Genomic DNA, 27,211 nt, shown 5'->3' on the forward strand with positions numbered 1-27,211 from the left:
TCTGCGCGCGGTGGTTGGGTCCGCCGACGGCCGTCTCTGATTGGCTGTAGCCGGGGCGGGGCGTGGCGGTGGTGGACAGCCGACCTTCGCGGGACTCTCAGTCTTTCCCGCCATGTCGTTCGTGGAGAGTTGGAGGTTTGCGGGCGCGCGGAGGCGCCGTCAGGTTACCCCAGGCCCTGCGACTCGGCCCGGGTATTCCGACTACACTCAGGGGGACAGCTGGGGTGAGGGCGAAGGCGACGAAGACGAGGGATGCGACCAAGTGGCCCGCGACTTGCGGGCAGAGTTCTCAGCCAGGGCGTCGTCGGAGACCAAGAGGGCCCCGCTACTCCCCCGGGTCGGGGACGGGTCTCCGGTCCTGCCGGATAAGCGCAACGGCATCTTCCCGGCCACTGCGGCCAAGCGAACCCAGGCTCGGCGGTGGCCCATCCAAGCCCTTTCCATTCTCTGTTCGCTGCTGTTCGCCGTCCTCCTTGCTTTCCTTCTCGCCATCGCCTACATGATCGTTAAAGGTATTGAAGCCCAGGCCTTGAAAGGCTGTCCAGCGTAAAGTGCAGCCAGTACATCACACGCCCCCATTCACACTCTCCTCCCAAAGCGTTCCCTCGAGACTGCTATCGTCCCTTTTGTCTTCTCTCCCTAGATGGACGTCCTTGCTCCGTCATGAGACCCATTTAGAAAAGATCTTTGGCTAAATCTACAGTCTTTAATGCCGTAAAGGCATTGAACACTTTGAGTTGAAACAGCAGAGCCCCTTACTTTTAAAAGGATCAAAAAAGTACGTGTAAGAAAGTACTGCTGTACGTCCTAAGGCTGATGTTAAGAGACATGCTGGGTTTGCACTGTTCTCTGAACCTAGGACAAGGATCCCCACCCCCACCCCATCCCAAGTTTCTACTTTTCTCTCTCTCTCTCTCTTTCTTTCTTTTTTTCTTTTTTGAGACAGGGTTTCTCTGTATAGACCTGGCTGTCCTGGAACTCACTTTGTAGACCAAACTGGCTGGCTTTCTTTCTTTCTTTTTTTTTTTTAATATTCTTTTTTAAAAATTTTTATTAGATATTTTCTTCATTTACATTTTAAATGCTATCCTGAAAGCCCCCTATACTCCCCCCCCCCCCGCCCTCTCGCCCTGCCCCCCTACCCACCCACTCCCACTACTTGGCCCTGGCATTCCCCTGTACTGGGGTATATAAAGTTTACAAGACTAAGGGGCCTCTCTTGCCAATGATGGCCGACTAGGCCATCTTTTGATACATATGCAGCTAGAGTCAAGAACTCCGGGGTGCTGGTTAGTTCATATTGCTGTTCCACCTATAGGGTTGCAGTTCCCATTAGCTCCTTGGGTACTTTCTCTAGCTCCTCCATTGGGAGCCCTGTGATCCATCCAATAGCTGACTGTGAGCATCCACTACTGTATTTGCCATGGCCTTGATTTCTGAGTTCAGAAACCCGCCTGCTTCTGCCTCCCAAGTGCTGGGATTAAAGACACATCACCACGGCTTGGCTAAGTTTCTACTTTTATAGGCAAAAATGGTTTTTCTATTTTTCCCTTGTAATCAGGTAGAGTTATTTCAGGACAAGCCTATTCTACTGTGTCAGAAATTGACATATTGTCCAAATAGCAATGCTCAGAAAGACCCTCTTCCCCCATTTGAATTTGTTGTATGATTTAGTATTTATTGTAGTAGAAAGAGATTTTAATTCAGTTAGTGCTGACTTTGCCAATTCTTGAGAAATAGAAACATGAAAACTATTTTGTATTAAAAGGATTCAACACTCATTCTTGTGTTGCCTTTACTAATTAAAATTAAATCTCCAGTTCAGTTTTGCTTTATTTCCTCCCATTCCCTAATGGGATGCAGGTGGCCCTTCAACAGTTTTTTTTCCCACTTCAGCCATGATAGATTTGTTATTCACGTAGTTTATTTTTCTTTTGTAACATAAAGGTATATACCCATGAGTAGACGTTCATTGCAGAGGACAGTGGCATTTTGGAGAATGGAGTGAGGAACTGAAGTCAAATTCTGTTATGCCCTGAAGTTTCTTTTGTACAAATTTTCTTCAACACATCCAGGAGATAAACACTAGTCTCGTGTTTATTGCACTTGACTCTTGTAGAGCTATTTGCATGAAGGTAGTAAATCAGAAATTTAACCTAGCTCTGACTTTAGGGTCCTTTTGACATTGAACAGTGTCTTCAAAATGCCTTTGGATATTCATGTCATGAAGGAACACTAACTACTCTTCTACCTAAACCTCTTTGTATTTACAGAATTGCATGCAGAAAACTTGAAAAATGAAGATGATATACATACTGGGCTGTTAGGTATGAACTGATCATTTTATTCATCCAATCGCTTATTTTAGTTTTCCCAAATTAAGCTTAAGTTATAGAGGCTTTGGGATAAATATTTTACATATGTCATGTGTAGCTGGTTCTGTAGTGTTATTTATATGTTTGTGGTAAATGTTACTAGATTTCCTTTTTAGGTATACATTTAGATAATTTTCATAATTTTATAATGGGCCACTAATGCATGTATACAGTATTCAACGTAACTTTGCATGACATTGGTCCACTAGTTCCTTGAAGTAGTTTCTAATTGTGTTTTGGAAGAAGCTCCTTATACTACTTCAGGAATTTAAAACTAGAAACTTGCTCACAAACTTAGCCAATATAAATAGTATCCGAAACAGACTTCAGAAGAATGTCCACATGTATTTGTACGCAGTTTGTCTTGAGATACAAATTTTAAAATAAGAATTATTTGCCATTAATGTCTAGTTGAGTCAGTTAAGTTTCCATTGTCCAAAATATCATACATTATGTAGTTTATAGCTACTGAAGAGGATTATTGATGGTGTCTGTCTCTCTCGTAGATAATTTTGAAGAGTTTAGAATTTTATCTAGTGATATATTTTACTATTAAAATTCAGAATGAGGAAAACAGCTATTTTTACAACAGAACTAACTGCCAAGACAGAACCCTCTATGAGCCTCTAATCTAGTGGAGAATAAATGCTGTCAGTATCACTTAGAGACAGCATGACCATGACAGCTTTTATGTAGGAAAACATTGAATTGGGGGCAGGCTTACAATTCAGAGGATTTTTTAGTTCTTTATCATCACGGCGGGAAGCATGGCGGCATACAGGAAAATGTGGTGCTGAGAGTTCTACATCTGGGTCAGCAGGCAGCTGGAACAGTGAGGCACTGGCCTGGCTATAGCATCTGAACCTCAAACCCACTCCTAGTGACACATTTCCTCTAACAAGGACACACCTCCTAATAGTGCCACTACCTATGAGGGGAGGTGGTGGGGGGGAGCACTTTCTTTTAAACCACCACATATACCCTTTTTCTGTGATAATGTTTTATCATTTTGTATTATTTACTAGACAATTTATTACTAGTCTTTTGGCATAATGCTATTAGATCTGTTACATTAATATTTCAATGAGATACATTTAAAGTTTATCATAAAACTGCCTCAATATTTTGATAGTAGGTTGATTTTATTTTGTAGAAAAAAATAACAAGAGCACAGAAAGTACTCAACCATAAAAAGGGTTCTCTTTCTATAGACATAAAAATTTTGACCCCTGCAAATATTTTTGAATACTGATGTAGGGCTGGGGTAAGTCTCAGTAAGGTAGGAATGTAGCTACGTTAACATTTCTCATTTTGACGTGGGTAATTATCAGTCTGGTGACTTGCTTTTATTTTGTTTAAGTGCTTTTAAATTACGATTCAGCCCAAGGTTGGGTCCAAGGATATTTGCTTTTATGAGTAGTTCTTATGCAGGTACTCAAAGGACCGTGGGTTGAAAACCACTTTTAAATACTTGAACTAGGTGCTGTGTCCGTCATCCAAACCAACACACACACACACACACACACACACACACACACACACACAGACACACACACTTTTCTTTCTTTCTGAGCTCAGTTTTTTCAGAAATGTATTCAAGGTCAGGTGTGATTAAAACGCCTGGGAAGTAAGGACTGGAATGTTCAGTGGTTAAAAAGCACTGGCTGCTCTTGCACAGGACCTGGATTTGGTTCCCAGCACCCACATGGTGGCTTACAACCTTCCGTAACTCTGTTCCAGGGCACCGACCACTCTTTTCCTTCCAAGGGCACTAGGCATGCACATGGCTTATAATGTGTATTCAGATAAACAGTAAAGTAAAATAAACCTGAAAAAAAATTGAAAGGTAAATTGTAACAGGTTAAAAAGCAGTGTAAGCTCTAATACTTGTTAGAAAATCTTACTTGAAAGTTGCTAAGTTGGCTTAGTCATTCATCTTTGTTTCCATGAAAAAAATTCTTAATGGGAAGCCTGTTTTTGTTGTTATTGTTTCCAGTTTGAGTTTTGTTGTTGTTGTTGGTGGTGGTGGTAGTTTTTCTTTTTTTTTTTTGGTTTTTCGAGACAGGGTTTCTCTGTGTAGCCCTGGCTGTCCTGGAACTCACTTTGTAGACCAGACTGGCCTCCAACTCAGAAATCCGCCTGCCTCTGCCTCCGGAATGCTGGGATTTAAGGCGTGCGCCACCACGTCCGGCTTTGTCTTTGTTTTTTAAAGAAAGGTTTGTTATGAAGCGTTGGAAGATCTTTTGGGGGAGTTGTTTTGTTTTGTTTTTGGAACAGGGTTTCTCTGTTCCCTGGCCTTCCTGGAATGCTCTCTGTAGACCAGGCTGACTTCAAACTCAGAGATCAGCCTGCCTCTGTCTCCCTAGTGCTGAGATTAAAGGTGAGTGTTTGGGAGAGATAATTGATCTGGTTTGAATCACGCCTTTAATCCCAGAACTCGGGAGGCAAAGGCAGGCGGATTTCTGAGAGTCAGCCTGGTCTACAAAGTGAGTTTCAGGACAGCCAGGGCTACACAGAGAAACCCTGTCTCGAAACACCAAAAAAAAAAAAAAAAAAAAAAAGACTAGTACAGAGGTCATCAGGCAAAGTGATTGTTACTATCTTTGAATGGTATTAATCGCGCCGCAGGTTTTACAGATGTTGGGCTCTTCTCTCTTTTTTTTTTAAAGATTTATTTATTATTATACATAAATACACTGTATCTGTCTTCACACACGTCAGAAGAGGGCATCAGATCTCATTATGGGTGGTTGTGAGCCACCATGTAGTTGCTTGGAGTTGAACTCAGCACCTTCAAAAGAGCAGTCAGTGCTCTTACCTGCTGAGTCACCTCGCCAGCTCAGGCTCTTTTAAAATTCTTGCAAATCATCCCTTACTTTGAACTTATTTTTCCAGGGAAGTTAATAGAATTACTTATTAATAACACGTTTCACTCATTCCTCTTTTAAGATTGTTCTGAGGCCAGATTGATCGTGCTAAGCACACAACATTGAATTACTTAGTTTTGCACAATGGCTTTTGCATTGGTTGTAGTTTTCCAAGTTCTCTCACATTTGACAACTCAGTGTTGCAGTATGCTTTCGGTCTTTAGTATTTCCCAGGGTATAGAATAAGCCTTTCGTTTTAGGTAAACCTGGGAAAATACTTAGAGACGTACATAAAATCACCTTTAGCAGAAAATACTTCATCTAAAATATGTAGAGCTAGTATTTTATATGTGTGTCACAGTTTATACTGATGGAAAGCTTTTAGTGACTTAGGAAGCTTCTAGTTTGGGTCTGATTTATATTCCTTAGACTCAGCTACTTGGAAAGGTGATGGTTTCTTTGAGTCTAGGTGCTCGAGGCCAGCATGTGCAACATAGAAAGACTCCTAGTTCAGAATAAAATAAATCAACTGACCTATGTGTGTATGTATATAGACATATACATACACACATGCACACACACACTTACAAACACAGCTTATAAACATGATTGCGCATGTGCCAGTCATTCCTTAACATTTGGTATTTAAATTCCTTATATGGGAAAGACCAGATTTGGTTTATTTTTCAGCAACAAGTTGTTCTTATTTTTGAGCTACTCATATAGTTTGTATACCTAACAAGCTTCTACGACTTCGCCTATGTTCAGGGAAGAAATAACCGACAAATATTGAGTTCAGTCTTCAGAAATGAAATCATTGAAAATTTAAACTTTCTTTTTCAGAGGAATAATGATGTTCCTGTCCTCATGACTTTATCCTACAAAATTTTAGAAATACCGTTAAAAGTTTCAAAGAGAAGCCAAAGTTCTGGAAGTGACCCATAGTGAAATAGATGTTAAGAAAAGCTCACTAAATTCTTCCTTAAGTTCAAAAATTATAAACTCAGAATTTGGTTTAAAGTATGATTTTTCTGATTAAACCCACAGACTATTAAGGAAAAGCACAGTTATTTGAATTTGTGCTGGGTAATGCAAATATTTTACCAAAACACTCACTAAAAATTTGCTACCCTCTGCTGTAGTACCATCTTTGAAAGATTGAATAGCCTCGTTAAAAAGTAAGTAGAGAAAAGAGAAAACAAAAGTCAGTAGACTGGAAGAATGTAACAAAAATGAGTTTATCAGGGCTTTGATTATGAATTGTTTAATATTTGTATCAAATGCAACAGGAATGTCAGGAAGAACAATACTTTCAGAAGAACAAACTTTAGCCAGACTCCATAATACATACTGGGAGGCAGAGACAGGAGACTCAGAAGTTCAAGGCTATCCTTGAAGCAGTACGAAGGCCAACGTGGTCTGTAAGACCCTTTCTCAAAAAGTAGTTATAAGAGGAAGAAAAAGCACAATTTTAAATTGACTTAAAATTATATGTTCCACAGTATACTTTTTTAAAAAAAAGTCTTACATTAATATACTTAGTATGCCAAAAATATTAATACTTTTTAAACCATTCATGTCCATCAGTATATTAGTTCAGAAAATGCATAATGACACCGTTTGCTCTGGTATAGTGAAAAAGCAGGTGCAGAGAACAGAGTCAGCAGAGTTGGTCATTAGTAAGTTGAGTGATATATGCATAAGAATTCATCACACTTCTTTCTCAACTTTTTAATGGGAAAAGTTTACAGAAATACAATTCCAGATATTGATCTGAAGAGTAACTGAATCTTCAAACTAATTTATTTTGAAAGATGCACTAACAATGAATTTGAGTAGGAAATCTACACTCTGCTTGTCTTTGCATTAGTCGTAAACACTGAGTTTACAACTAATGCAAAGACAACTAAACCAGTAAGTTTCACTTCATGAATAAGATGAAGTTTCATCATTGTATCAACTAATAAATTGAGTTCAAGAGAAGATAGATGTATGTATTTAGTTCAAAGTTCAAGGTCTGTACTTTTGAAAGTAGTTCACACTGAAAATCTGAAACATATGTCTGTGTAATGTGCTGTTTGCGATGTTATATTTGCAATTTTTTTTTTTTTTTTTTTTGTAATAGTGAAAAGGCTGAAAACTATGTGGTGAGGCTGTTGTAACTGTGTACTGATAAGAAAAGCTTTCCACATACACTACTGCTCTGTGAAAGCAGTAAAGTAAGAATTTTATTTCTGGGTGGTACAGAGAACACTTCACCTGAGTACTCTGTATGTTGCATTTCCAGGATCTGTTGGCTTTTAGAAAGATGCTAGCAAGCTTTGAGTTAACTAGCTATGGGCATGCATAAATCGCAGGGGAAAAGAAGACTTTATTTTATGTGCCTCCAGTTTTTTATCTTAATTAAATACTAAGTTACATGAATTCATAAATAGTATTAAAATGTTACCTAAGGATTCATTTTGGAGCTATCATGACAAAATTGTTGGAGTTAGGTTCTATGGCTTTTAGATGAGTTTTGTATTTACAGATGTGCTCCGGAAGCTCTGAGATGGAAGATCCTGGCTGGTTTTAGGTGATCGGATATTGAGTTTTAGATGTTATTTCCCTCTTTACCATTTTTAGGTATCTGGAAATTTTATCATTTCACTGTAGGTGGTAATCTTGAAATTTTTTTCTTGATTAGCATATTTATTTTAGAGACTATATAAATTACACTAATCTTGGAGTAAACTTACTATGCTTACCTCTTTTTGGAGATGCTCACTTAAACAACAAATAATACATATTTGCCAATACAAACGTTTTCAAATTATAGTTCACAAAATTTTGTAATTTCTGCTGTGTTCTTACTAGGTAACATGAAGGTTGCATTTCAGCCTTTATGATTGTTGGTCCCAGGCTAGGCTAAGATCCTAGAGCCTGGCACTGCCAGAGTTTTGAAACTGAGGTGCATTTTGAGGACATTTGCCGAAGTGAGTTACTGTTGCATCTGTTTTATATGTCCTTTTAGATGTAGTACTTAAACCACAGGACCATATGCTATTTCTGTACCCTACTTAGAGGTATCTGCAGAATGATCCTTGGGCCATCTGCCAAGATGTGCAAAACCACATTCCTGTCTAGTGTATCTCTTCTTCTGGATGGCCTTGTCAAGAAGCCCAATGGTGCTCTTTCATTTTATCACAAGTTCAGTGCAAACACAACATGCATTTATTCCAAGTAGGGACATCATTCTCTTGTATTCCACGTAAACACTTCCTCTGTATCCCAAACAGAGCACTATTTTTTCTCTTCTAGAAGCTTTATGATTTCTATACCTGATTAAATCTATGTACTAGCTTTGTAATTTTACGAAATAGAACCAGAGAAAAAGTATTTCTTCTGCTTTGCCACACACTTGTGTTGTAATGAAAAAAGGGGTGTGGTTCAGGAAAAAGGAGAACTATCGGGTCAGTCTTTCAAAACACTTGTACATTTTCTTGTTTAATTACTTTGCTTTTTACATGTCACCATTGTTGTCTCTGCTACTAAGCTCCACAAGATTTACAAACAATGCAATGCAGTTTCTTACTTGTCTTGACCTGCTCTGGTTCTGACCTGGGCTGGTTCACCCCTTCTTAGGCAACCTGGTGGTCCCTGCTCCTGGGAGGTCACCATATTGATACTAAATTAGTGCGGACATCTGACTCAACATAGTACACTACAGCTCAGAACTCCTGGACACAAACGATCATTCTATCTCAGCCTCCCTAGTAGCTAGGACCAGAGGCATACACTGCCTCACCCAGGCCTTACTGCATTTTTGGGTAGCAAGAAAATTGCTAATTCTTCTCATTCTTTGGTGGTTTGTCTTTCCTTCTGGAATTCTGAAACATCTCATGTGAACTTTTTAGTAAGAGTATATATTGCTTATTAAGAAGCAATCAGAATATGATGATACATACATTATAGTACAACTTACCTCAACCTCTTCTGTCAAAAAAGAACTGTTTTACTAGAGAAATCGTTTTGGAACCTGCTTTTACTTTCATATAGCTCTCTGGCCCTGAATTCCCAGTATCTGGAAGAATGGGCCTGAACTTCGGATACTTCTGCTTTCACCTCCCTAATGCTAGCTAGGATTACTGGCATCCCCATCACTGTGGAAGGACCCAGTGCCTTGTACATGCTACACAGGCAGTCTTCCAAATAAACCATATTCCCAGCTGTGTTTCTTCCCTTATTTTTTGAATAGATTATTAAATAATCACATGGGCCAGGTTGGGTGGTGCATAGGGAAACAGAGACAGGTGGATGTCTGAGTTTGGAGCCATGAGTTCCAGGATAGCCAGAGCTACATGGTAAGACCCTGTTCAACCCCCTCCCCCAATTCACATGGGTAAACATTTTAAATTCTTCTTAATAGGCTTCTCCTGTTTACCATTTCTTCTTCCTACAGAGGATTAGTGGTAAATTCTCAATCTTCTCTGGGATTTTTTTATCAGCATCCTAAGTAAATATACTTTTACCCATATATAGCACATATACATATATCTCTGTATTGGATTATAATTGTAAGCAAGTTCCTATGTAAGTCACGTGAAGGCTGACTTCAGGTTCCTGATCTTACTTTCTCGGTCTCCAAAGTCCTGACATTACCAGTCTATATCACCAGGCCATTTTGTAACTTGTTCATTGATTTTTTTTTTTTTTTTTTTTTTAAACAGTGAGATTAGCCGGGTGGTGGCACACGCCTTTAATCCCAGCATTTGGGAGGCAGAGGCAGGTGGATTTCTGAGTTCAAGGCCATCTTGGTCTACAAAGTGGCAGTTCAGATGATCTGAGACCCTCTTCTGACCTTTCCAGGCACCCAGCACACATATGGTAGACATAAATATATGTCGGTAAAAGTTTCATACACGTGAAATTAAAGAAAATAAGTTGTAAGAAATAAAACTACTCCTACTAAAGAGAATTAGATTACCAGCAGTTCACTATCCCTTTAACAGAGTGAGTTGAGTGGTGTCTAAAAATCTTCAGATTAGACATAAAATTGTTTACCTTTAAAAATAAACCCTTCAGATCCGTTTATTCCTGTGTCCTGTCACTGTATCTTTCTTCTGCTTCAACTTGAATTCACTGTAATACCATGACTTTGATTTGATTCCTGTGAGAAAAAATGTTATAAATTAACCAATTTATATTCCCAAGACCTTGGTAGGCTGGAGTTCAACTTTAGTTTATATACTGAGCAAGAATATTTTAATAGGAAAATTATAAAGAAGAAATACTCCACAATTGGTTGATATACCAAAAGTGTTTGTTTTGGAATGGAAGAAAGCATTGGGTACCAAGCAGTAGCAAATGCCAGCTATTGCTCATGAAATAACTGCAAACTAGAAGCATGCTAATGCTGAGAGTAAATTGTTTTGACTATTTTCATTGTAGGTGAATGTTATAGAATCAAATTTCTTATATTTTTAGGTAGAATTTGTCTTTGTTTACACACAATAATTTTGTTAAAATATTTAATGATACCACCTCTAACTGTGTTCTAGTAATTTGTACATTAAATGGGTTAACATGTATTAAGCTCAAATCTTTTAGGAAATTTACGTCAGCATCTGGACATGAAGATCCTGGTTTAAATTATTTTAATAATTTTTCCCTTTTTTCCCTTAAAGGCTTCTGGTCTCTGCTGATAATATCTCTAACTGCTGGATTGTCCTGTTGCAGCTTTTCTTGGACAGTGACTTACTTTGATTCATTTGAACCAGGAATGTTTCCACCCACTCCTCTTTCACCTGCTAGGTTCAAGTAAGTGTTTCTAGGTTTATTTTGTTTGTTTGAGGTGTGTGTGTGTGTGTGTGTGTGTGTGTGTGTGTGTGTTGTGTATGTGTGCACATTATTGTACATTAATGTCAGTTCTGTTAAAGACACTAAAGTTATGAGAAGCATAACTGGGATATGTTGAAGCTCTAGATTTCAGTATATAAGACAAACCAACACAAGATTTTTTTCAAGTGTCTAGGCCTCAACCTTCAAGTAATTGGAGAATGATATTTCCTATCTTGTTTCCTATCTTGTTAATGTAATTTTTAAAAATTGAAAATCACATATCAAAGAAGAAAATTTCATGACTTCTTTTTAGGTGTAAGAGTTTACAAAGTCAAAATGCAAAGTTTGAAAAGTTTTTGTCAGGTGTGTGGCCAGATTCAACAACAATTATTTCTCAAATTAGACTTTTTTCAGGATTTGAACCTCATGTTTTAATTAACTTGCATATTTGGTGCCCAGTGTAGCGATCCAGACTAGAGTTGATGTGTTTTTGTAGTGGAATTTCTTTGCACTGTATTTTCTTGTGTTTCGAAGAGTATCAGAAACTCAGTAGCCAATGGTCTAGTGCTTGAGAGACTTCTGACTTAAATAGTATTTGCAAAAAACTTCAGAGATTTCTAGTTTTCTACAAATGGAATTGGGAGGGAGAATGAAGATGTGAAAATTAATTTCAGTTAAATTTATGTGAGTTATGACAGTTGTTACTATTGTTATTACCAACTCTACCTCTTAAGCAAAATGTCTGTTTCTACCTCTTAAGCAAAATGTCTGTTTCAGGGCCTCTGTAAAGGGGAAGCCATAATAGTGATAACTATCAGTATTACTATAATACTAACATAGTTGTTGTTATTACTTTCATTATTAGTAAACTTCATATATTTTCCTCCCTCAAAATATGTGCTTAAAAATTTTGTTTTTACTTGAAACAAAATGTGAAAATACATATTTTATAAAAAAAAGTATTTACCTTGTCGCATGTTTTAAATGTTTCACAAATACTCGTGTGTATCTGAAATGTAAATTCTATGCCTATGGATCTGTGTTTGAAGTTGATAAATACTTAATTCACAATTAAATATAAGAAAAGTTATACTGGAATACCATACTATATGGATAACTTGGGTAGCATTCATTCAGAAAGTTTATTTGGCAAAGACATAACAGAGTTCTAATTTATACTGTTTTGCTACCTATTAACACCCAGTACCTTTAATAGAGATTGTAAATCTTATGTGATATACTTAATTTTCTATTATTTTTATTTGACATCGTCCCTGAATGCTAGCTGTTCAGGCAACTAGAGTTTTGAAGGTTAAAGAATTTTAGTGTTCTCCTAAAGATCGGTTAACTAATTGTACTAAGTTTTAATAAATTAATCTTTTTATTAAATTGTAAGTAGAAATAAAGAACCTCTATTGTCAGATGTTTAGTAGCCATTAAAATCAGATAGTGCTGCATCACATACTCTGTGTGCTTGGTCATCTAGTCTTTAGAAGTCTTAAAGCACTTATAAAATATATTTTAGTATACTGTGTTTGTGTTAATTTTTACAAGTAAATATAAAATACCAAATTATTTTATGTTTATTCATACGGAATTTAAGTATACACATAAACACACAGTGATATTCAGTTTGAAAATGCAAACATTGCCCTCTAGTGTTCATGAAAATAAACAATTACTTCATAAAGATCTTACGAATATTTTCTCTGTGTAGCCAGTAGAGTGAGTCCTTGCACAGGAAAATAGACTTTTTCTTGTGAAAATGTTATAATCTTTAGACTATTTACTTAGAAATCAGATAGAAATGTAATGTTTTAATAAAAATAACTTTATAATATATCATGTTATCTTACTACCTAAAATTAGGTTAATATAAGCATGTTTCTTGATTGTTTAAAAATATTTCTGATTCTTTGTTAAGGTGTCCTTGCAATGTAGCTCAGTTGCTGGAGTGCTTGGTTCATATGCATGTGGCCCTGGGTTTCCTCCCTGGCACTGTACAGTGTGCAGTTAGTTGTCCGTGTGTTGTGTCATCCTTGCTAGTTCAAGGCCATCCTTGGACTGCATAGCAAGCTTGAAGCCAGTCTGGGATATATGAGGCCTTGTCTCAAAAAGAGAAAAATAGGACTGTGGCATGTGTGTGTGTGTTTTTTAAGACAGTGGAAATAACAAATCGGGAAAGCTACTGCCAACATTTTAATGTATGTTTTTTCCATTCTTTTGTTCTTTATGATTGTTTTAGAAATAGGAGTTGGGATCACCATGTGTATACTATTTTTCATGATAGCCAGTTTATAAATGTAATTGGTTTATTTAAACAGTCTTGTTAGTCTATAGACTAAAACATGGGTTTTAATAAAAGAATAATTTCAAGGGAAGAAAATCAAAGCTATTATCTTTTTAAATTATTATTTATTTTTTTACTTATTCACTTTATGAATCACATTTTACTGAAACAAAATTCTCAATGAAATTAAAAAGTAACATTTCTTGCTATTTAGTAAATATGAGGTAAACCATTTAGTGAAATTAGCTAATAACTAGTGTATTGAATAACTAGTTTAGATTGATACTAAAAATGAAATGCTTTTCTTGTTACTTATTTATATTTAACAAATTTTTATTACATTTTATTCATCTGTATTTATGTGCTGCTATTGCTGCATGTACATATGCCATAGCACAACCTGTCAAGGTCAGTTGAAGGAGTCAGTTCTCACCTTCCACTATGTGGGTTCAATCCACCATTTGGGATTGAAGTCAGTTTTTCCAAGCTTACCCATTAAACTGAGATAGCTTCAGATCACATACTTTGTTTACTTGCTGAGCAATCTTGCCTTCCACCGGTGTATCATTTTAATTTAGTTAAGTTTATAAGTGCACGGAACCGTCTTCCTGTCAAAGTTCATTTAGTACCTTTTTGAAAATGTACCTTTCTTTGTTTTTATTCCCAAAGTCTTATGTAAAAGTGAAAACTTTCCTTTATTAGATTTATAAAATAATTATATGGAGAACTTTGTCTTAGCTACTTGGAATTTGCATTGTTAAATTACAAAGCAGAAGTTTAGATTTTGAGAAGTATCCATAGCATTCCATAGTTGTTATTAGGTTATAATTTAGTATAACAATCTTGTATAATTTACTGTTTTCCCCCACAATGTCACATGATCATCTCCAACTTGTTTCCCTCATTCATTGGGTCTTAGGAGTGAGTTCCAAACAAGCACATAAATTGCATGTATAGTCATTACTTAATATTGCGGCATCTATCTATATATAAAATTACTGTATACAAGGAAAACCCAGACTGTTAAGTTATCTTGCGGCTTGTTCCAGGATAGGCTAGTGGCAGAACCAGATATCTTATTTAAATCTTTGTGATTGAAGAAGTTAGGTAGAATATCTACCTTGACGTTGAATTCTTCCTAAAAGTACAATTTTTAAACTAGTACTTTAATACTAGAGATGTCTTAGAGACTCCAAATAAAGTTCATAGGGAAAAGAGCCAAGTCTCTAAGCCACCTGTAATGTTATTATTAGTGTTGTTCCATTTTATAACATGAAGAAAACAAGCCCCAAGAACTGAAGCAACTTGTACATTCAGATGTAACATGCATCATCTATTTTTCCTTTGCTTCATTAACTCACTGACTTCTATATTATAAAATAAAGTAATAGTTTTACTAATTGTTTTTCTGTTGACATCTAACTTTAAGCTTTTATAATAATGTCAGTTTTACCTCTGCAGTGTTGCTAAATAAGAGTAACAACTTTGTTTTTAACATCTGTTCTCATATTCATTGTTTTCTCCAAATCAGTGACACTTTTTCCTTAAACCCAACATATTTTACATTACCTTTGTATAGGCACCATCTAGTGGTAAATGGTCTAACTGTAAGCTTGCAGTTACTCTATGTGCTAGATATAAAACCATTTAACTTTGAAAATCCTATCTATAATAAAAATATTACTTGAGACTTATAATAAATTTAGTAGAAAATTGAAAACCTTGTTACTAACTTGAAGAAAATGTCCATTGTTTAGGTCAGAAGTCAAATTTAACAGTTTATTCCCCTTACATACTTTGTAGAATTATAAAACCAAAATAACGTAGGCATTTCTGGTTTATTGGTTATACATATTACACCTAATACTTGCATTTAAAGTTAATTTATATAATCTAAACATTACAAAATGTCAAGCACTCTTACATAGGACTGGTGGACTTCTTAATTAGCTCAAGCTCAGATCATTGTGAAGGGAGTTACAAGTTCTGCTAAGCAATCTTTCTTAACTTTTCTGCCAGGCATTGAGCCTCAGGCCTTTCACTGCAGTTGAGCTATATTCCTAGCCCTCAGGAAGTATTCTCTGTCAGAAAGATAGACTGTTCTTTTATATAGTGAATGTACATCCAGACTTATTTCCAAGGAGAAAAAAGTTTGCTTATAATTACAAGAATGGGTGAACTCTTTTATGGAATTCAAGTGTACTAGACATTTCTGAATTTCAGGTTTTAAGCTGATAAAAGGGTATGTGAAGAGAAGTACATCTTTCAGTAGAAAGGTGACTCAGCAGGTAAAGGTGTTTCCTGCCAGCCTGGTGGCCTGAGATTGATCCTCTGGAAGGAGAAAATCCCTCACAGGCTGTCCTCTACCTTGACTTTTATACCATGTCATGCATTTCTTCCCCCAAGTAAATGTAACTTTAAAATTTTACGATTTTGATATATCATATATTTGAATCTAAAGCTTAGATTGTTGAATAACTTACTAAGAAATTGATTTTATATGAAATATTTCCTAAGTAATACTAAAGAAGTGACATGCTGTGGTGTGGAGACTACTTCAGCTCTTGGAAATAAATCTTTAGCCACCTTCTCTAGTAACAGCTCAGCATGAATCTCACAACGAAAAATGAGCCTATTTGACAATGCTTACTTGCTTTATGAAGAATTATTTAGGGTTCACAAGACTAAGGCAGGAGTCCTGCCATCGTTCAAAGCTAGTTTGGGTTACATAACAAATTTGAAGGGAGCCTGGAACTAGAGATCCTAATATCTCTTCCTTGTGCAGTTTAATAGCCTTAACTCTTTGTTTGCAATATGAAAATTTATTAAAAGGCAGAGACTTCAAATGTTCCTAGGTTACTTTTTTAAGTCCGTGCTTATGTCATCCTTCAAATCTTGAAGCCATTTGAAGTTACTCAGCCAAGAAAAGGTATTGTAACTTGACTCAGAGTATTTATGCCTCAGATGCATCTTAAATTTATTTCCCAGAATGAGGCAAATCGGAACACATACACTCACTTTATAGAAATCAGCATAAATCCAGGCCTATATTTTTAGAAATTTGGTGCTTTTCAGGTGTATTACTGGTTGCTTTATTGCTTATTTTTGGTATGACATTAATAGTCAAAACAAACCTTACAGTTATCAGATTAACAATTTCTAAAACTGATAAGGTTAGAGAATGATATGATCTTCCCACAAACCTGTTTTAAAGAACAGTCTACAGAATTAGATGGCCAATCTGTAGTATTTCAGTTTTGAGATACAAACGAGTGAGTAGAATAGCTGCTGATTTTCTAACATTGTTGCCTTTGTTCTTTTTTCTTTCTTTCTTTCTTTTTTTGGTCTAAATAATTGGGTTATTCACCTTTCTGTTGCACTGTCAACCACAGATATTTGATACATACCTTAGTTTCAGAAAGTACATTTTAAATTTTATTAAAGTTAGCATTATGCATGCCTCATACTTTTAAATGCACCACATTAGGTGCCATTTAGAATCTGCATAAGTTTCAAAACAACAAGGTTTTTAAAAATTGCTTTATTAACTTATTTTGATAAGTCTTTTTGTCTTAGGGTTTTACTGCTGTGAACAGACACCATGACCAAGGCAAGTCTTATAAAAAAAACAACATTTAATTGGGGCTGGCTTACAGGTTCAGAGGTTCAGTCCATTATCATGATGGTGGGAGCGTGGCAGTATCCAGGCAGGCATGGCGCAGGAGGAGCTGAGAGTTCTATGTCTTCATCCAAAGGCTGCTAGTGAAAGACTGACTTCCAGGCAACTAGGGTGAGGATCTTATGCCCACACCCACAGTGACACACCCATTCCAACCAGGTCACACCTATTCCAACAAAGCCACACCTCCAGATGGTGCCACTCCCAGGTCCAAGGATATACAAACCATCACACTTTTATTAAAATGTGCCACTTTTACATGCTTTACTTCTTCTGGAAAGCATTCTATGTATAAGTAGATGCTGAGGCAGTTAGATTTCCATGGGATTTTTGGGTGCATGTTGTTTTAACTATTGTTATTGGGAGCAACAGAAAGCGTAGAATATTGAATATAAATTTTCTAGAGAATTGTAGATTTTAGGGTTGGCATACTATGCTAGAGTACTTTTTTATATACCCTTGAGGCTTTGTTTTGAATGTGTTACTAGGGTTATTCTGTAGCTTCTCAGTGCTCTTCACATTGTAGTTAAGAAAGTCATAATGAGTAATGAAACATTATAGGAAAACGTTGTGGGTTATCTTAGGCAGTAATATAAACGTTGTAGATTAACAAAAGTGGATGATTTAGTATTTAAATTAGAAATTTCTCTTCCAAGCACACTAGATGTAACATTGATCACAATGAATTAACTCTACCTTCTTTCATACAACTGCTAGAAAGCTGCTTCCTTGTTGAATCAGACTTGTTATTATCATGAACTAATGGAACAGATGGCTAATTGCAGTAGGAGAAAAAAAACCTACTAACAAAAGAAATAGATCATGGACTTAGCTTTGATATCTGAATGTCATGAAGTTTCATTAACTTGGGACTGTTTGGAGCCGTCACTTGCAATGCATATATTAACAACTATATTGGTGGTAGCATAATGTGGCTTCTGGAAGAGGCACATGCATTTATTATGAAATATATTCTATTACTCTTGCATGGAGATATGTGTAGATGAAATAAAATCCTTTAAGAAATTATGTTAACATTTATTTTTAGCTTCCTTGTTTCATAACATAATCTAGCTGATTGATTTGCACTTGTGTGCTGTTGTACTTGGTGTGCTGTTAATATGTTACTTGTGAGTTTTAAAAAGCCTGGGCAGCACTGAGAATACTGAACCACTTTTTATGTGTTAAGTAACTGCCTTAGTTAGGGTTTCTATTGCTATGAAGAGACACCATGACCACTGCAACTCTAGAAAGAAAAGCATTTAATTGGGGCTGGTGTACAGTTTCAGAGATAGTTCATTATCTTCCTGGTGTGAAGCAGTGAAGCATACAGTAGACATGGTGCTGGAGAGGTAGCTGAGAGTTACACATCTAGATCCTTTGGCAACAGAAAGTGACACCGGGCCTTGTTGGGATGTTTGAAACATCAAAGCTCACTGCCACTACTAACAAGGCCACACCTACTCCTCCAACAAGGCCACTCCTTCAATAATGTCTATGAGAACCATTTTTATTTACATTACCACAATGTTTATAAATTATAGGAAACAACCTATTATATTAGAAAGTGTTTTGAAGTCAAGGAGGTGCTTTTAAATCCAGCTTATGCTATATACTCTAGATGAATTCTTGATCAACTCAGTCAGCAATTAATATAAGTTACTGGTTAAATCAACAGTTGAGGGCTAAGGAGATTGCCCAGCATTGAAGACTGCTTGCTGCTTTTTCAAAGGATCAGGGGTCCATTCCCAGCACTCAGATCTGGTAGCTCACAACTACCTGTAACTCCAGCTCCAGGGGATGCCATTGTGTCTAGCAAATTATATAGTCTTAAGGATAAGGCAGATTTCTTTAAATTACATATTAACAAGCAATAATTGACACTTTGTGGTATAGCTGTTAACACCTGAATATTTGTGCTTTAATGACTAGAGCACTAGGAGGTCAGCTAAGGGCTATATAGACTAGAAGAAGCAGGAAAACTTAGAATAGGTTTAGAACTGTGTTACACACATGTTTTTACATACTTTTCTCCTTTTTAGATTGTAATACTATAAAGGTTTCCTTCCTCGCCAATCTGGGAAATATTTTTCAGGCTAAGTTACAGAGTAGGGGATATATAAGTTAGTGGTGAGGAAAATAATGGGAATTTAAGAATCAGAAAGGCAAAGGAAATGCACCCAGGTTTGCCATAACTGTTATGACTGATAAGAAAAATCATAATCCTTCTATCAAGTCTCTGTGAACAAAAAGAAGGTATGTGAAGTGCCCGTCCTATAAAATTACAAAGCTTTAGATCGGGCAAAAGAAATGTATTGCTAGAAATTACCTTCAATATAAAATCCAGGTGGGAATAATATGCTCATAGTATATTCTACATGTTTCATTTGTGTGTGACCACACATACCATGGTATGTAATTGTAGGTTCAGAGACAACTTGGAGGAATCCATTTTCTTCCTTCTTCATGTAGGACTGTGAATTGAATTCAAATTGTCACGTTTGGTGGCAATCCGTATCATTAGCTCTCCTAGTGAATTTTAATGAGAACAGTGATCTCGAATAAGTGAGATAAGAAAAATACAAAGTAAAATCACATATGTTTTATAGCCAGTGATGGTATTGTAGTCTGCCTCCTAGGTTTATTTGTAAATTTTATAGATGACTTGGTTTAAGATATCGTGTTTGCTTAAAAGGAAGAAAGAAGTGTAGAGTGGCAAATAAGCTTTCTTTTTCATGCTCTTACACGCGTTCACGACCGGCCAGGAAGAACGCAGCAAACCGGAATCTTCTGAGGCAAAACTTTATTGCTTACATCTTCAGGAGCCAGAGAGCAAGAGCAAGAGCTCTATTGCTTACATCTTTAGGAGCCAGAGCGCAAGAGAGCAAGAGCTCTATTGCTTACATCTTTAGAAGCCAGAGCGCAATAGAGCAAGAGAGCTAGAGTGCAAGAGTGAGAATGGCGAAACCCCGTCCCTTTTAAGGAGAATTATCCTCCGCCTAGGACGTGTCACTCCCTTATTGGCTGCAGCCCATCGGCCGAGTTGTCGTCATGGGGAAGGCAGAGCACATGGGGTGGAGAACTACCCTTGGCACATGCGCAGATTATTTGTTTACCACTTAGAACACAGGATGTCAGCGCCATCTTGTAACGGCTAATGTGAGGGCGGCTCCCCACATTCATGCTGTATAGCTAACATTTATTTGCTGTGCAATAGATATGTAGTACTCACAGCAACTTTTTAAGGGTGAATTTGTTGTCAGTTTTATAGAGGAATTTGAAGGCCAAAGAGATCAGACAATTTATCTTTATACCTCTGTAAGAGGTACTCAAACCCATGTCTGACTCTAGAGTTTGACTCAAACCACTGGTGAGAACCACATGAGCACTTCATTGTGTGTGTCTGTATTGTTGCAAAGGATTTCTTTGGCACTAAACTAAGGTAGTTTCTTTTGTACAACATCTTCTAACATGGAAGTTGTCCTGTTATAATCATCCTTTCTTTGTAACTGTTTTCAGTCATTTTATTCTCATTGAACAGCATTTCCCATTTTTTTTCCATCTTATTTCAGAAATGTAGTGGGAAATATATTTAAGCCTGATAGAATCCACATTTAGGGTTCTAAGTCGAGAAACCATTTGCTTCTGCCCATAAATGATATCTGTCTATTTAGTCTTATTATATGATTAAATGAACAATCAAAGTTTTTAAACTAGTAAATTAACTTACTCATTAATTTTTATTTTATTATTGGATTTCCTGGATTGGCTCTTTGGGAATAAAATATGTGTTTAAATCCCTATAACATTGTTCTACTTTAAGTATAGATAATATTGTTAAGTAACCTTTTAAGTGGTAGAAAAAACCCTATGCACAAGTATGTAATTTCTTTCAAGTATTTTCTTATTCTTTCTGCTTGAAATAGTATTAGAATTTTACAATTACAAAGGATCCTAAATTAATACCCTGCCTTCTGTTTGTTAACTAGTCTTATTAAAACACTTTCTTCTTTTTTTTTTTTTTTTTTCCCGAGACAGGGTTTCTCTATATAGCCCTGGCTGTCCTGGAACTCACTTTGTAGACCAGGCTGGCCTCAAACTCAGAAATCCACCTGCCTCTGCCTCCCGAGTGCTGGTTAAGGCATGCACCACCACGCCCGGCATTAAAACACTTTCTAATAAATTTTTTTCATTGATCTTTTCCTTTCTCCTCTTGAAACAAATTCCTTATCCTCCCCTGTTCCCTGCCACCCAAATTTATAGCACCCTTTCTAAAGAAAAAAACGCAATAAAAAAAGTACAGGCAAAGTCCATTTGTGTTGGCCTCACTACGGGGTCTGTCCTGTTGTGTGGTTGTTACACCCACTGTCTTAGTTACTTTTCTACTGCTGTGATGAAACACCATGACCAAGTCTGAAGTTAACTAAGTCCAAGATGGTGGGTTCACATTTAAGTTTCTTTTCTTAGATCACTTGAAGTGGGAAGTGCCACTTGTAATATGGGCCATACCTTCTTCTGGTATAAAGGAAAGACACTTGCTCCCTTTTCGCTTGTTAGCTCTTGCTCTCCCCTGCAAATTATTTCTTCACTAGTATTAGAGCTTCCTTCTTTGGGATTATAGCATATACTGAAGACTAGCTGAGACATGCATGCTTGTGGACTCAACAACTACTGGATTTTTGGACCTGTTCTTGGCAGATAGTCATTGTTGGACTAGCTGGACCACAATCTAAACCATGTTAAGAAATCCTCTGTGTGTGTGTGTGTGTGTGTTATAATAATATGTATATATTCATTCTATATGTTCTGTTTCTCTAGAGAACCCTAACTAATACAAGAGTAAAGGAGGGTTTTTTGCTTACATATTGTGAATCACAATCACAGTCTGTGGAGGGAAGCCAAGGCAGGACTCAGCAGGAACTGGAAGCAGAAGCAGATATAAAGGCCATGAAAGAGTGCTACTTACTAGCTTGCTCCTCTGGGCTACCTTATAGAACCCAGGACCACCAGTGTAGGGGTGGCACCACCCACGTCAACCACTAATTAAAAAATGCCCTACAGGCTTACATATAGCCTGATCTTATGAAGGCATTTCCATCATCTCAGGTGACTCTGCCTTGTGTCAAGTTCACATAAAACTAGCCAGTACACATACCCAGTAACAGTATTGGAGAAAACTGATTTTCCTTTGCCAGCAGTATCAGTTTATCTTTTTAGTTAAGGGTTGTCCACTTTCCCTTCTTAGCAGTGAGATTTTGTGTGGTTTGAACTTGTGCAGTTCTGTGTGTACTTTCAGTCTCTTTGAGTTCATGTTTATCAGTCCTGTTGTGTCTATATGAAAGATGTTGTTTCCGTAGAGTTATCCATCACCTCTCGCTATTAAAAACTTTCTGCCTTCTCTTCCATGTAGATCTCTGAGCTTTGAGGGTTTTGATAAAGACAACCCACTCAAGGATGTGTACTCAAGTCTCATTCTCTGCACATCGTTTAGTTGTGAGTGTCTCTGTTAGTTCCCAGCTATTACAAGTAGAGACTTCTCTGATGATGGTTGAGGGATACTCTGATCTATGGGTATTGCAGTATATTTTCAGGAGTCATTTTATTGTTAAGATCCTTTAACAGAATAATAGTAGTAGGTTTTCCCTAGGCTCATGACTTACTATTCTCAGATTCTTGGCCACTTTGGCAGTATAGAGTGAGGTTTTACAGGCCTGTGGAGTCACAAAGACCAGGAGACAGTCTAGAAAGAAAGTCTACAAAGGGATAAAATGAAATCTTGAGAGTTCTACTTCTGGTTCTGTACATACACCATACTGCTTCTTTTTTATTGTAAACCTTGCCGTGTCTCTTAAATTTAAGAAATCAAAACTTGTATTGGGGCTGGAGAGATGGCTCAGTGGTTAAAAAGCACCAACTGCTCTTCTGAAGGTCCTGAGTTCAAATCTCAGCAACCACATGGTGGCTCACAACCATCTGTAAGAGATCTGACACCCTCTTCTGGTGCATCTGAAGACAGCTACAGTGTACTTAGATATAATAATAAATAAACCTTTTATTAAAAAAAAAACTTGTATTGTTAAGGAAACCTGACATTATTCACAATATTTCTTTTTTGGTTTTTCGAGATAGGGTTTCTCTGTATAGCCATGGCTGTCCTGGAACTCACTCTGTAGACCAGGCTGGCCTTGAACTCAGAAATCTGCCTGCCTCTGCCTCCCAAGTGCTGGGATTAAAGGTGTGAGCCACCACGCCCACCTGCTCTTTTTCTTTTAATTTTCTATTTGGTACTCAAGCAGTTTTAGAGGTAGGGATATAGCTTAGTTCTTGTAGTGATTGCTTACCATTTATGGGGCCTTGAGTTTGAATACCAGCACTGACTGCATAAATTGGGTGTGGTGGTACACTCTGGAGGTAGAGATAGAAGAATCAGAAGTTTATGTTTCTACAGTAGGCTAGAACTCAGGTAGGAGAGTGTCATCCTCTTTCCTGTCTTCTTTTGCAATCTCTTCAGACTTAACATTAGTCCTGCTGCATCCTGCCTGGACCCCTCCTCCCCAAGCCTATCTCCACTCCTTTGCTACTCACATCTTAGTGAAAATCCAGGATCCTCCTAGTTTAGTTCCCTCTGGTAGCCCCTTTCAGCCTCTCCTTGTAGCCTGCCTCCATTCCTTTGTAACTTACTCCAGACCTGTAGCTCTGTACCAGGAAGCCACAGCCAGCTGCCACACTTGGCCTTCTGGCAATATTTGAGGACAACCTTCATTTCTTTTTCTTTTTACATTTATTGTTTGTTTGCTTATATGCTAGTTTGGCTATCAGGTCAGGGAACAACTTGGATTCTGTGAATCAAACTCTGTTCATCAAACTTCATGACAGGCACTTTTACCTGTCACATGTGTGGCAGTCAGAATGTACCTTTTGTGAGTCTCCTGCCATGGGTTCCAAGTATTAAACTCAGATGTTAGACATATATACTGCTGAGCTATCTTGCCGTCCCCTTTTTAAGAATATGCCATTCTGCTACAATAAGCAAAAAACTTATCATTACAATGTAGTTAATGGAATACTTAGAAAAGTACAAGCAAAAAACTCTTTTGGTTTTTCGAGACAGGGTTTCTCTGTGTAGCCCTGGCTGTCCTAGAACTCACTCTGTAGACCAGGCTGGCCTGGAACTCAGAAATCCACCTGCCTCTGCCTCCCAAGTGCTGGGATTAAAGGCATGCGCCACCACTGCCCAGCCTGCAAAAAACTTATAAGAAGCAAGTGTCAGGAAAAATTACATGTACATAAATTTTGTGAAGTAGTTGAAACTCAGTAATCATAAATTAGAGATGTTTCTTTGCTGTCATTTAGAAACTTGTTGGAAGCTACTACAGTTAAATAGTCATATTAAGATGAAAGCTGACATTTGTGTTCAAGTTTAACTCGTTCACATAAGCTCAAAGGAATAGCTTCTTTCTATAACCGAAAAAAAAAATTATATGACCAGGATAAATACTGGAGAAACATCTATTTAAGCTAGCGCTAAATAAGAATGAGGGCAGGGAAGTGCTATTAGTAGAAGACTTGCTTGTAATGTAACAAATTTGCTGATGCTACACACACAATCGACTTTGTACTAATAAAATTAAAAATACATTTTTATCCAGGAAATCAGGACTTTCTTGTTAGCTTATTTTTAAGATTGTAATGTGTGTTTGTGTATGTGCTGTGTTTGCCATTTGTGCCTTTGTTCAGATGCCTATGGATGTCCTGGAGCTGGTATTATAGGCAATAATGAGCCACCCAGTTTGGGTGCTGGGCAGTCCACTGGAGGAGCAGGAAGCTCTTTTAACCACTGACCCACCTTTTCAGTCCCTACGAAGACTTTTAAAAGAGAATTTAAGATGGATAATCCTGTACAAATCCTGCAAGTGTCCAGTATTTTTTAACTTATACACTAATGTATAAAACAGGACAACTAGCCAGGCAATGGTGGTGCACACCTTTAGTCCCAGCACTTGGGAGGCAGAGGCAGGTGGATTTCTGTTTGAGGCCAGCCTGGTCTACCCAGGACAGCCAGGGCTACACAGAGAAACACTGTCTGGGGGGGGTGGGGGGGGGAGGTGGGGGGGGGATATGACAACTCATTGTGATATCTTAAGTATTTTAGTATTTACTAGTTTTATTTTAGATCTTACTCGTTTTCTCATACCAAATTACATGTTCTTTTTTTCCCTTTTCTTAATTTGTGCTCTTTCCCTTTTTCACTAGGAAACTGACTGGACATTCTTTCCACATGGGCTACAGCATGGCAATTTTGAATGGTATTGTCGCTGCTCTCACTGTGGCATGGTGCCTCATGTAAACCTACACTAGAGCAACGTTGTTGGTGAAAGTCATGATGGTTTTTGAAGTAGCAGAAACGAAATTGCTGACTCAGAAGACTTTGAAATGTGATCAGATACTTACTATCATCATTATGGAAGACCTTATAGAGGGCACTTCTTCAATGTATAAGATGTTTACTTCATCTTTTTACTTTTGTTTATGTAGTTTATCAGTTACAGAAAATATTTGAATTGAAATCAAACTTGGAAACTTGAATACATGACATTGCCTACCTTTCTATGTATATTCCATTTTTTACTAACAGATACTGATATTTGTGGTTGAGGTAGAAATATTTATATACTATATTAGGAAAACAGTACTGAGGCCAAGTGTGTTAGCAAGACCTTCAAGCCCAGCATTTTGGAGACAGAAGCAGGTTCTGTGGGTTTGAGGCTAGCCTGTAGCTGCACAATGAGATCATTTCATAAAAAAGAAAACAATTCCTATTCTTTGACATTTTGTAGAAGCTACATAAATCAGAGTTTTTGATAATCAGTAGAATGCATATGTGCATTTATATTTTTGTGGAGTGTACCTGGGTGTCTTATAGATTTTTATAATACTGCATTTGTGTTTTAAATGATTACATTTATACCTATATGGCTGTAAATTTTATTTCTTAGCTGGTGTAGACCTGTCCTTTAGTATTTTGTCTCTTCAAAAAGAATTAAAGTACATTGACTTGAGTTTAAGATTAAGTAAATATATTTTTTAACAAAAACATACTACAAATTCAGGGTAAACTATTTGTTGTTATAATGTTAAGAAATTTGAGACTTTTAGCCATTTCTATTTTCTACAATTGAAAGTATTTATTTTGATGTATATATTAGGGTAGCAAACTTGTACTATTTCATTTTTAGTAAATGAAAACCTAAAAATTTTGTATGTAGAAATGTTTGAACTTGTTTATTTTTAATCTCGAGTATTTAGTTGCCAAAGTAGAAAAGGTATTTTGATACTCTGTATGTGTACATATAATTTAACTGTAATATGTATGTTGTAATATATTATAGATACTGTACTTGTCATATCAAGGGTTCTTGTTGTTATTAATTAAGCTTTAAATGTTTCTCTGTCTTGCTTGCTATTTAAGTATGTAGAAAGTCACCTCAATCTTAGAAAGTTGTGTGGTTTACACAGCTGTTTGTCCTGGCTGTAGGAAAATTTAGATTAGGAAAACATTGTGTAGTCAGTGTGTATTCTAGCTAAGTGGCAAGTGAGTGTGTGTGTGTGTGTGTGTGTGTGTGTGTTACATCTGCAGTCCTACTGTTGTTACTACACAAGGGTTCTAAAAGTCTCAACATTTTCTCTATATTCTCCAAAAAAGGTCATTTCCATTTAATTGGAAATGGCTAATAATGTTCCAATTAAAGTGAGTGATGAAGAGGGACATAGATAGATAGATTCTTACTAAATGCCAGTCTCATGACTTAATAGCCCTACTAATTATGCTTTTTAAAATGATTGTTCTTGTTGTTTATTGGATTTTTCATACAATATATTTTGACTTTATTCTTTTTACACGATTCCCTACCCCCAACTCTTTCTATATCATCTCCTTTCCCTCCACCTCCCACCCATCCAACTTCATGTTCTATCTTTCAGGGGGAAAAAGAAATCTGTGTATTTGAATTAGTGTTTTTTTTTTAATTCTCAGGCATCTTACATTCTTTCTTCTACCTTTCCCTTAAAGGACTCTTTATTACAAAGATATGTTCAAATTATAAAATTATTTTATCTCCTCTCTACCTGTGTAAAGCCCCATTCCCATTATCACCCCAATTAAAATGGCTCCTTCCACTTC

The 27,211-nt window shown here is 36.9% G+C and overlaps 1 protein-coding gene across 1 annotated transcript; it reads left to right on the plus strand.

Moving 5' to 3' along the window:
- Window positions 1-73: 73 nt before the first annotated feature.
- Arl6ip6 (ADP-ribosylation factor-like 6 interacting protein 6) lies at window positions 74-27,211 on the plus strand. The gene is made up of 4 exons (NM_022989.4): window positions 74-512; window positions 2,274-2,327; window positions 10,909-11,041; window positions 25,285-27,211. Exons 1-4 carry the CDS (start codon window positions 113-115, stop codon window positions 25,376-25,378), a joined length of 681 nt encoding a protein of 226 aa, NP_075365.3. The 5' UTR covers window positions 74-112; the 3' UTR covers window positions 25,379-27,211.

This window comes from Mus musculus, chromosome 2, assembly GCF_000001635.26.
Source record: "Mus musculus strain C57BL/6J chromosome 2, GRCm38.p6 C57BL/6J".
Taxonomy (NCBI): Eukaryota; Metazoa; Chordata; class Mammalia; order Rodentia; family Muridae; genus Mus; species Mus musculus.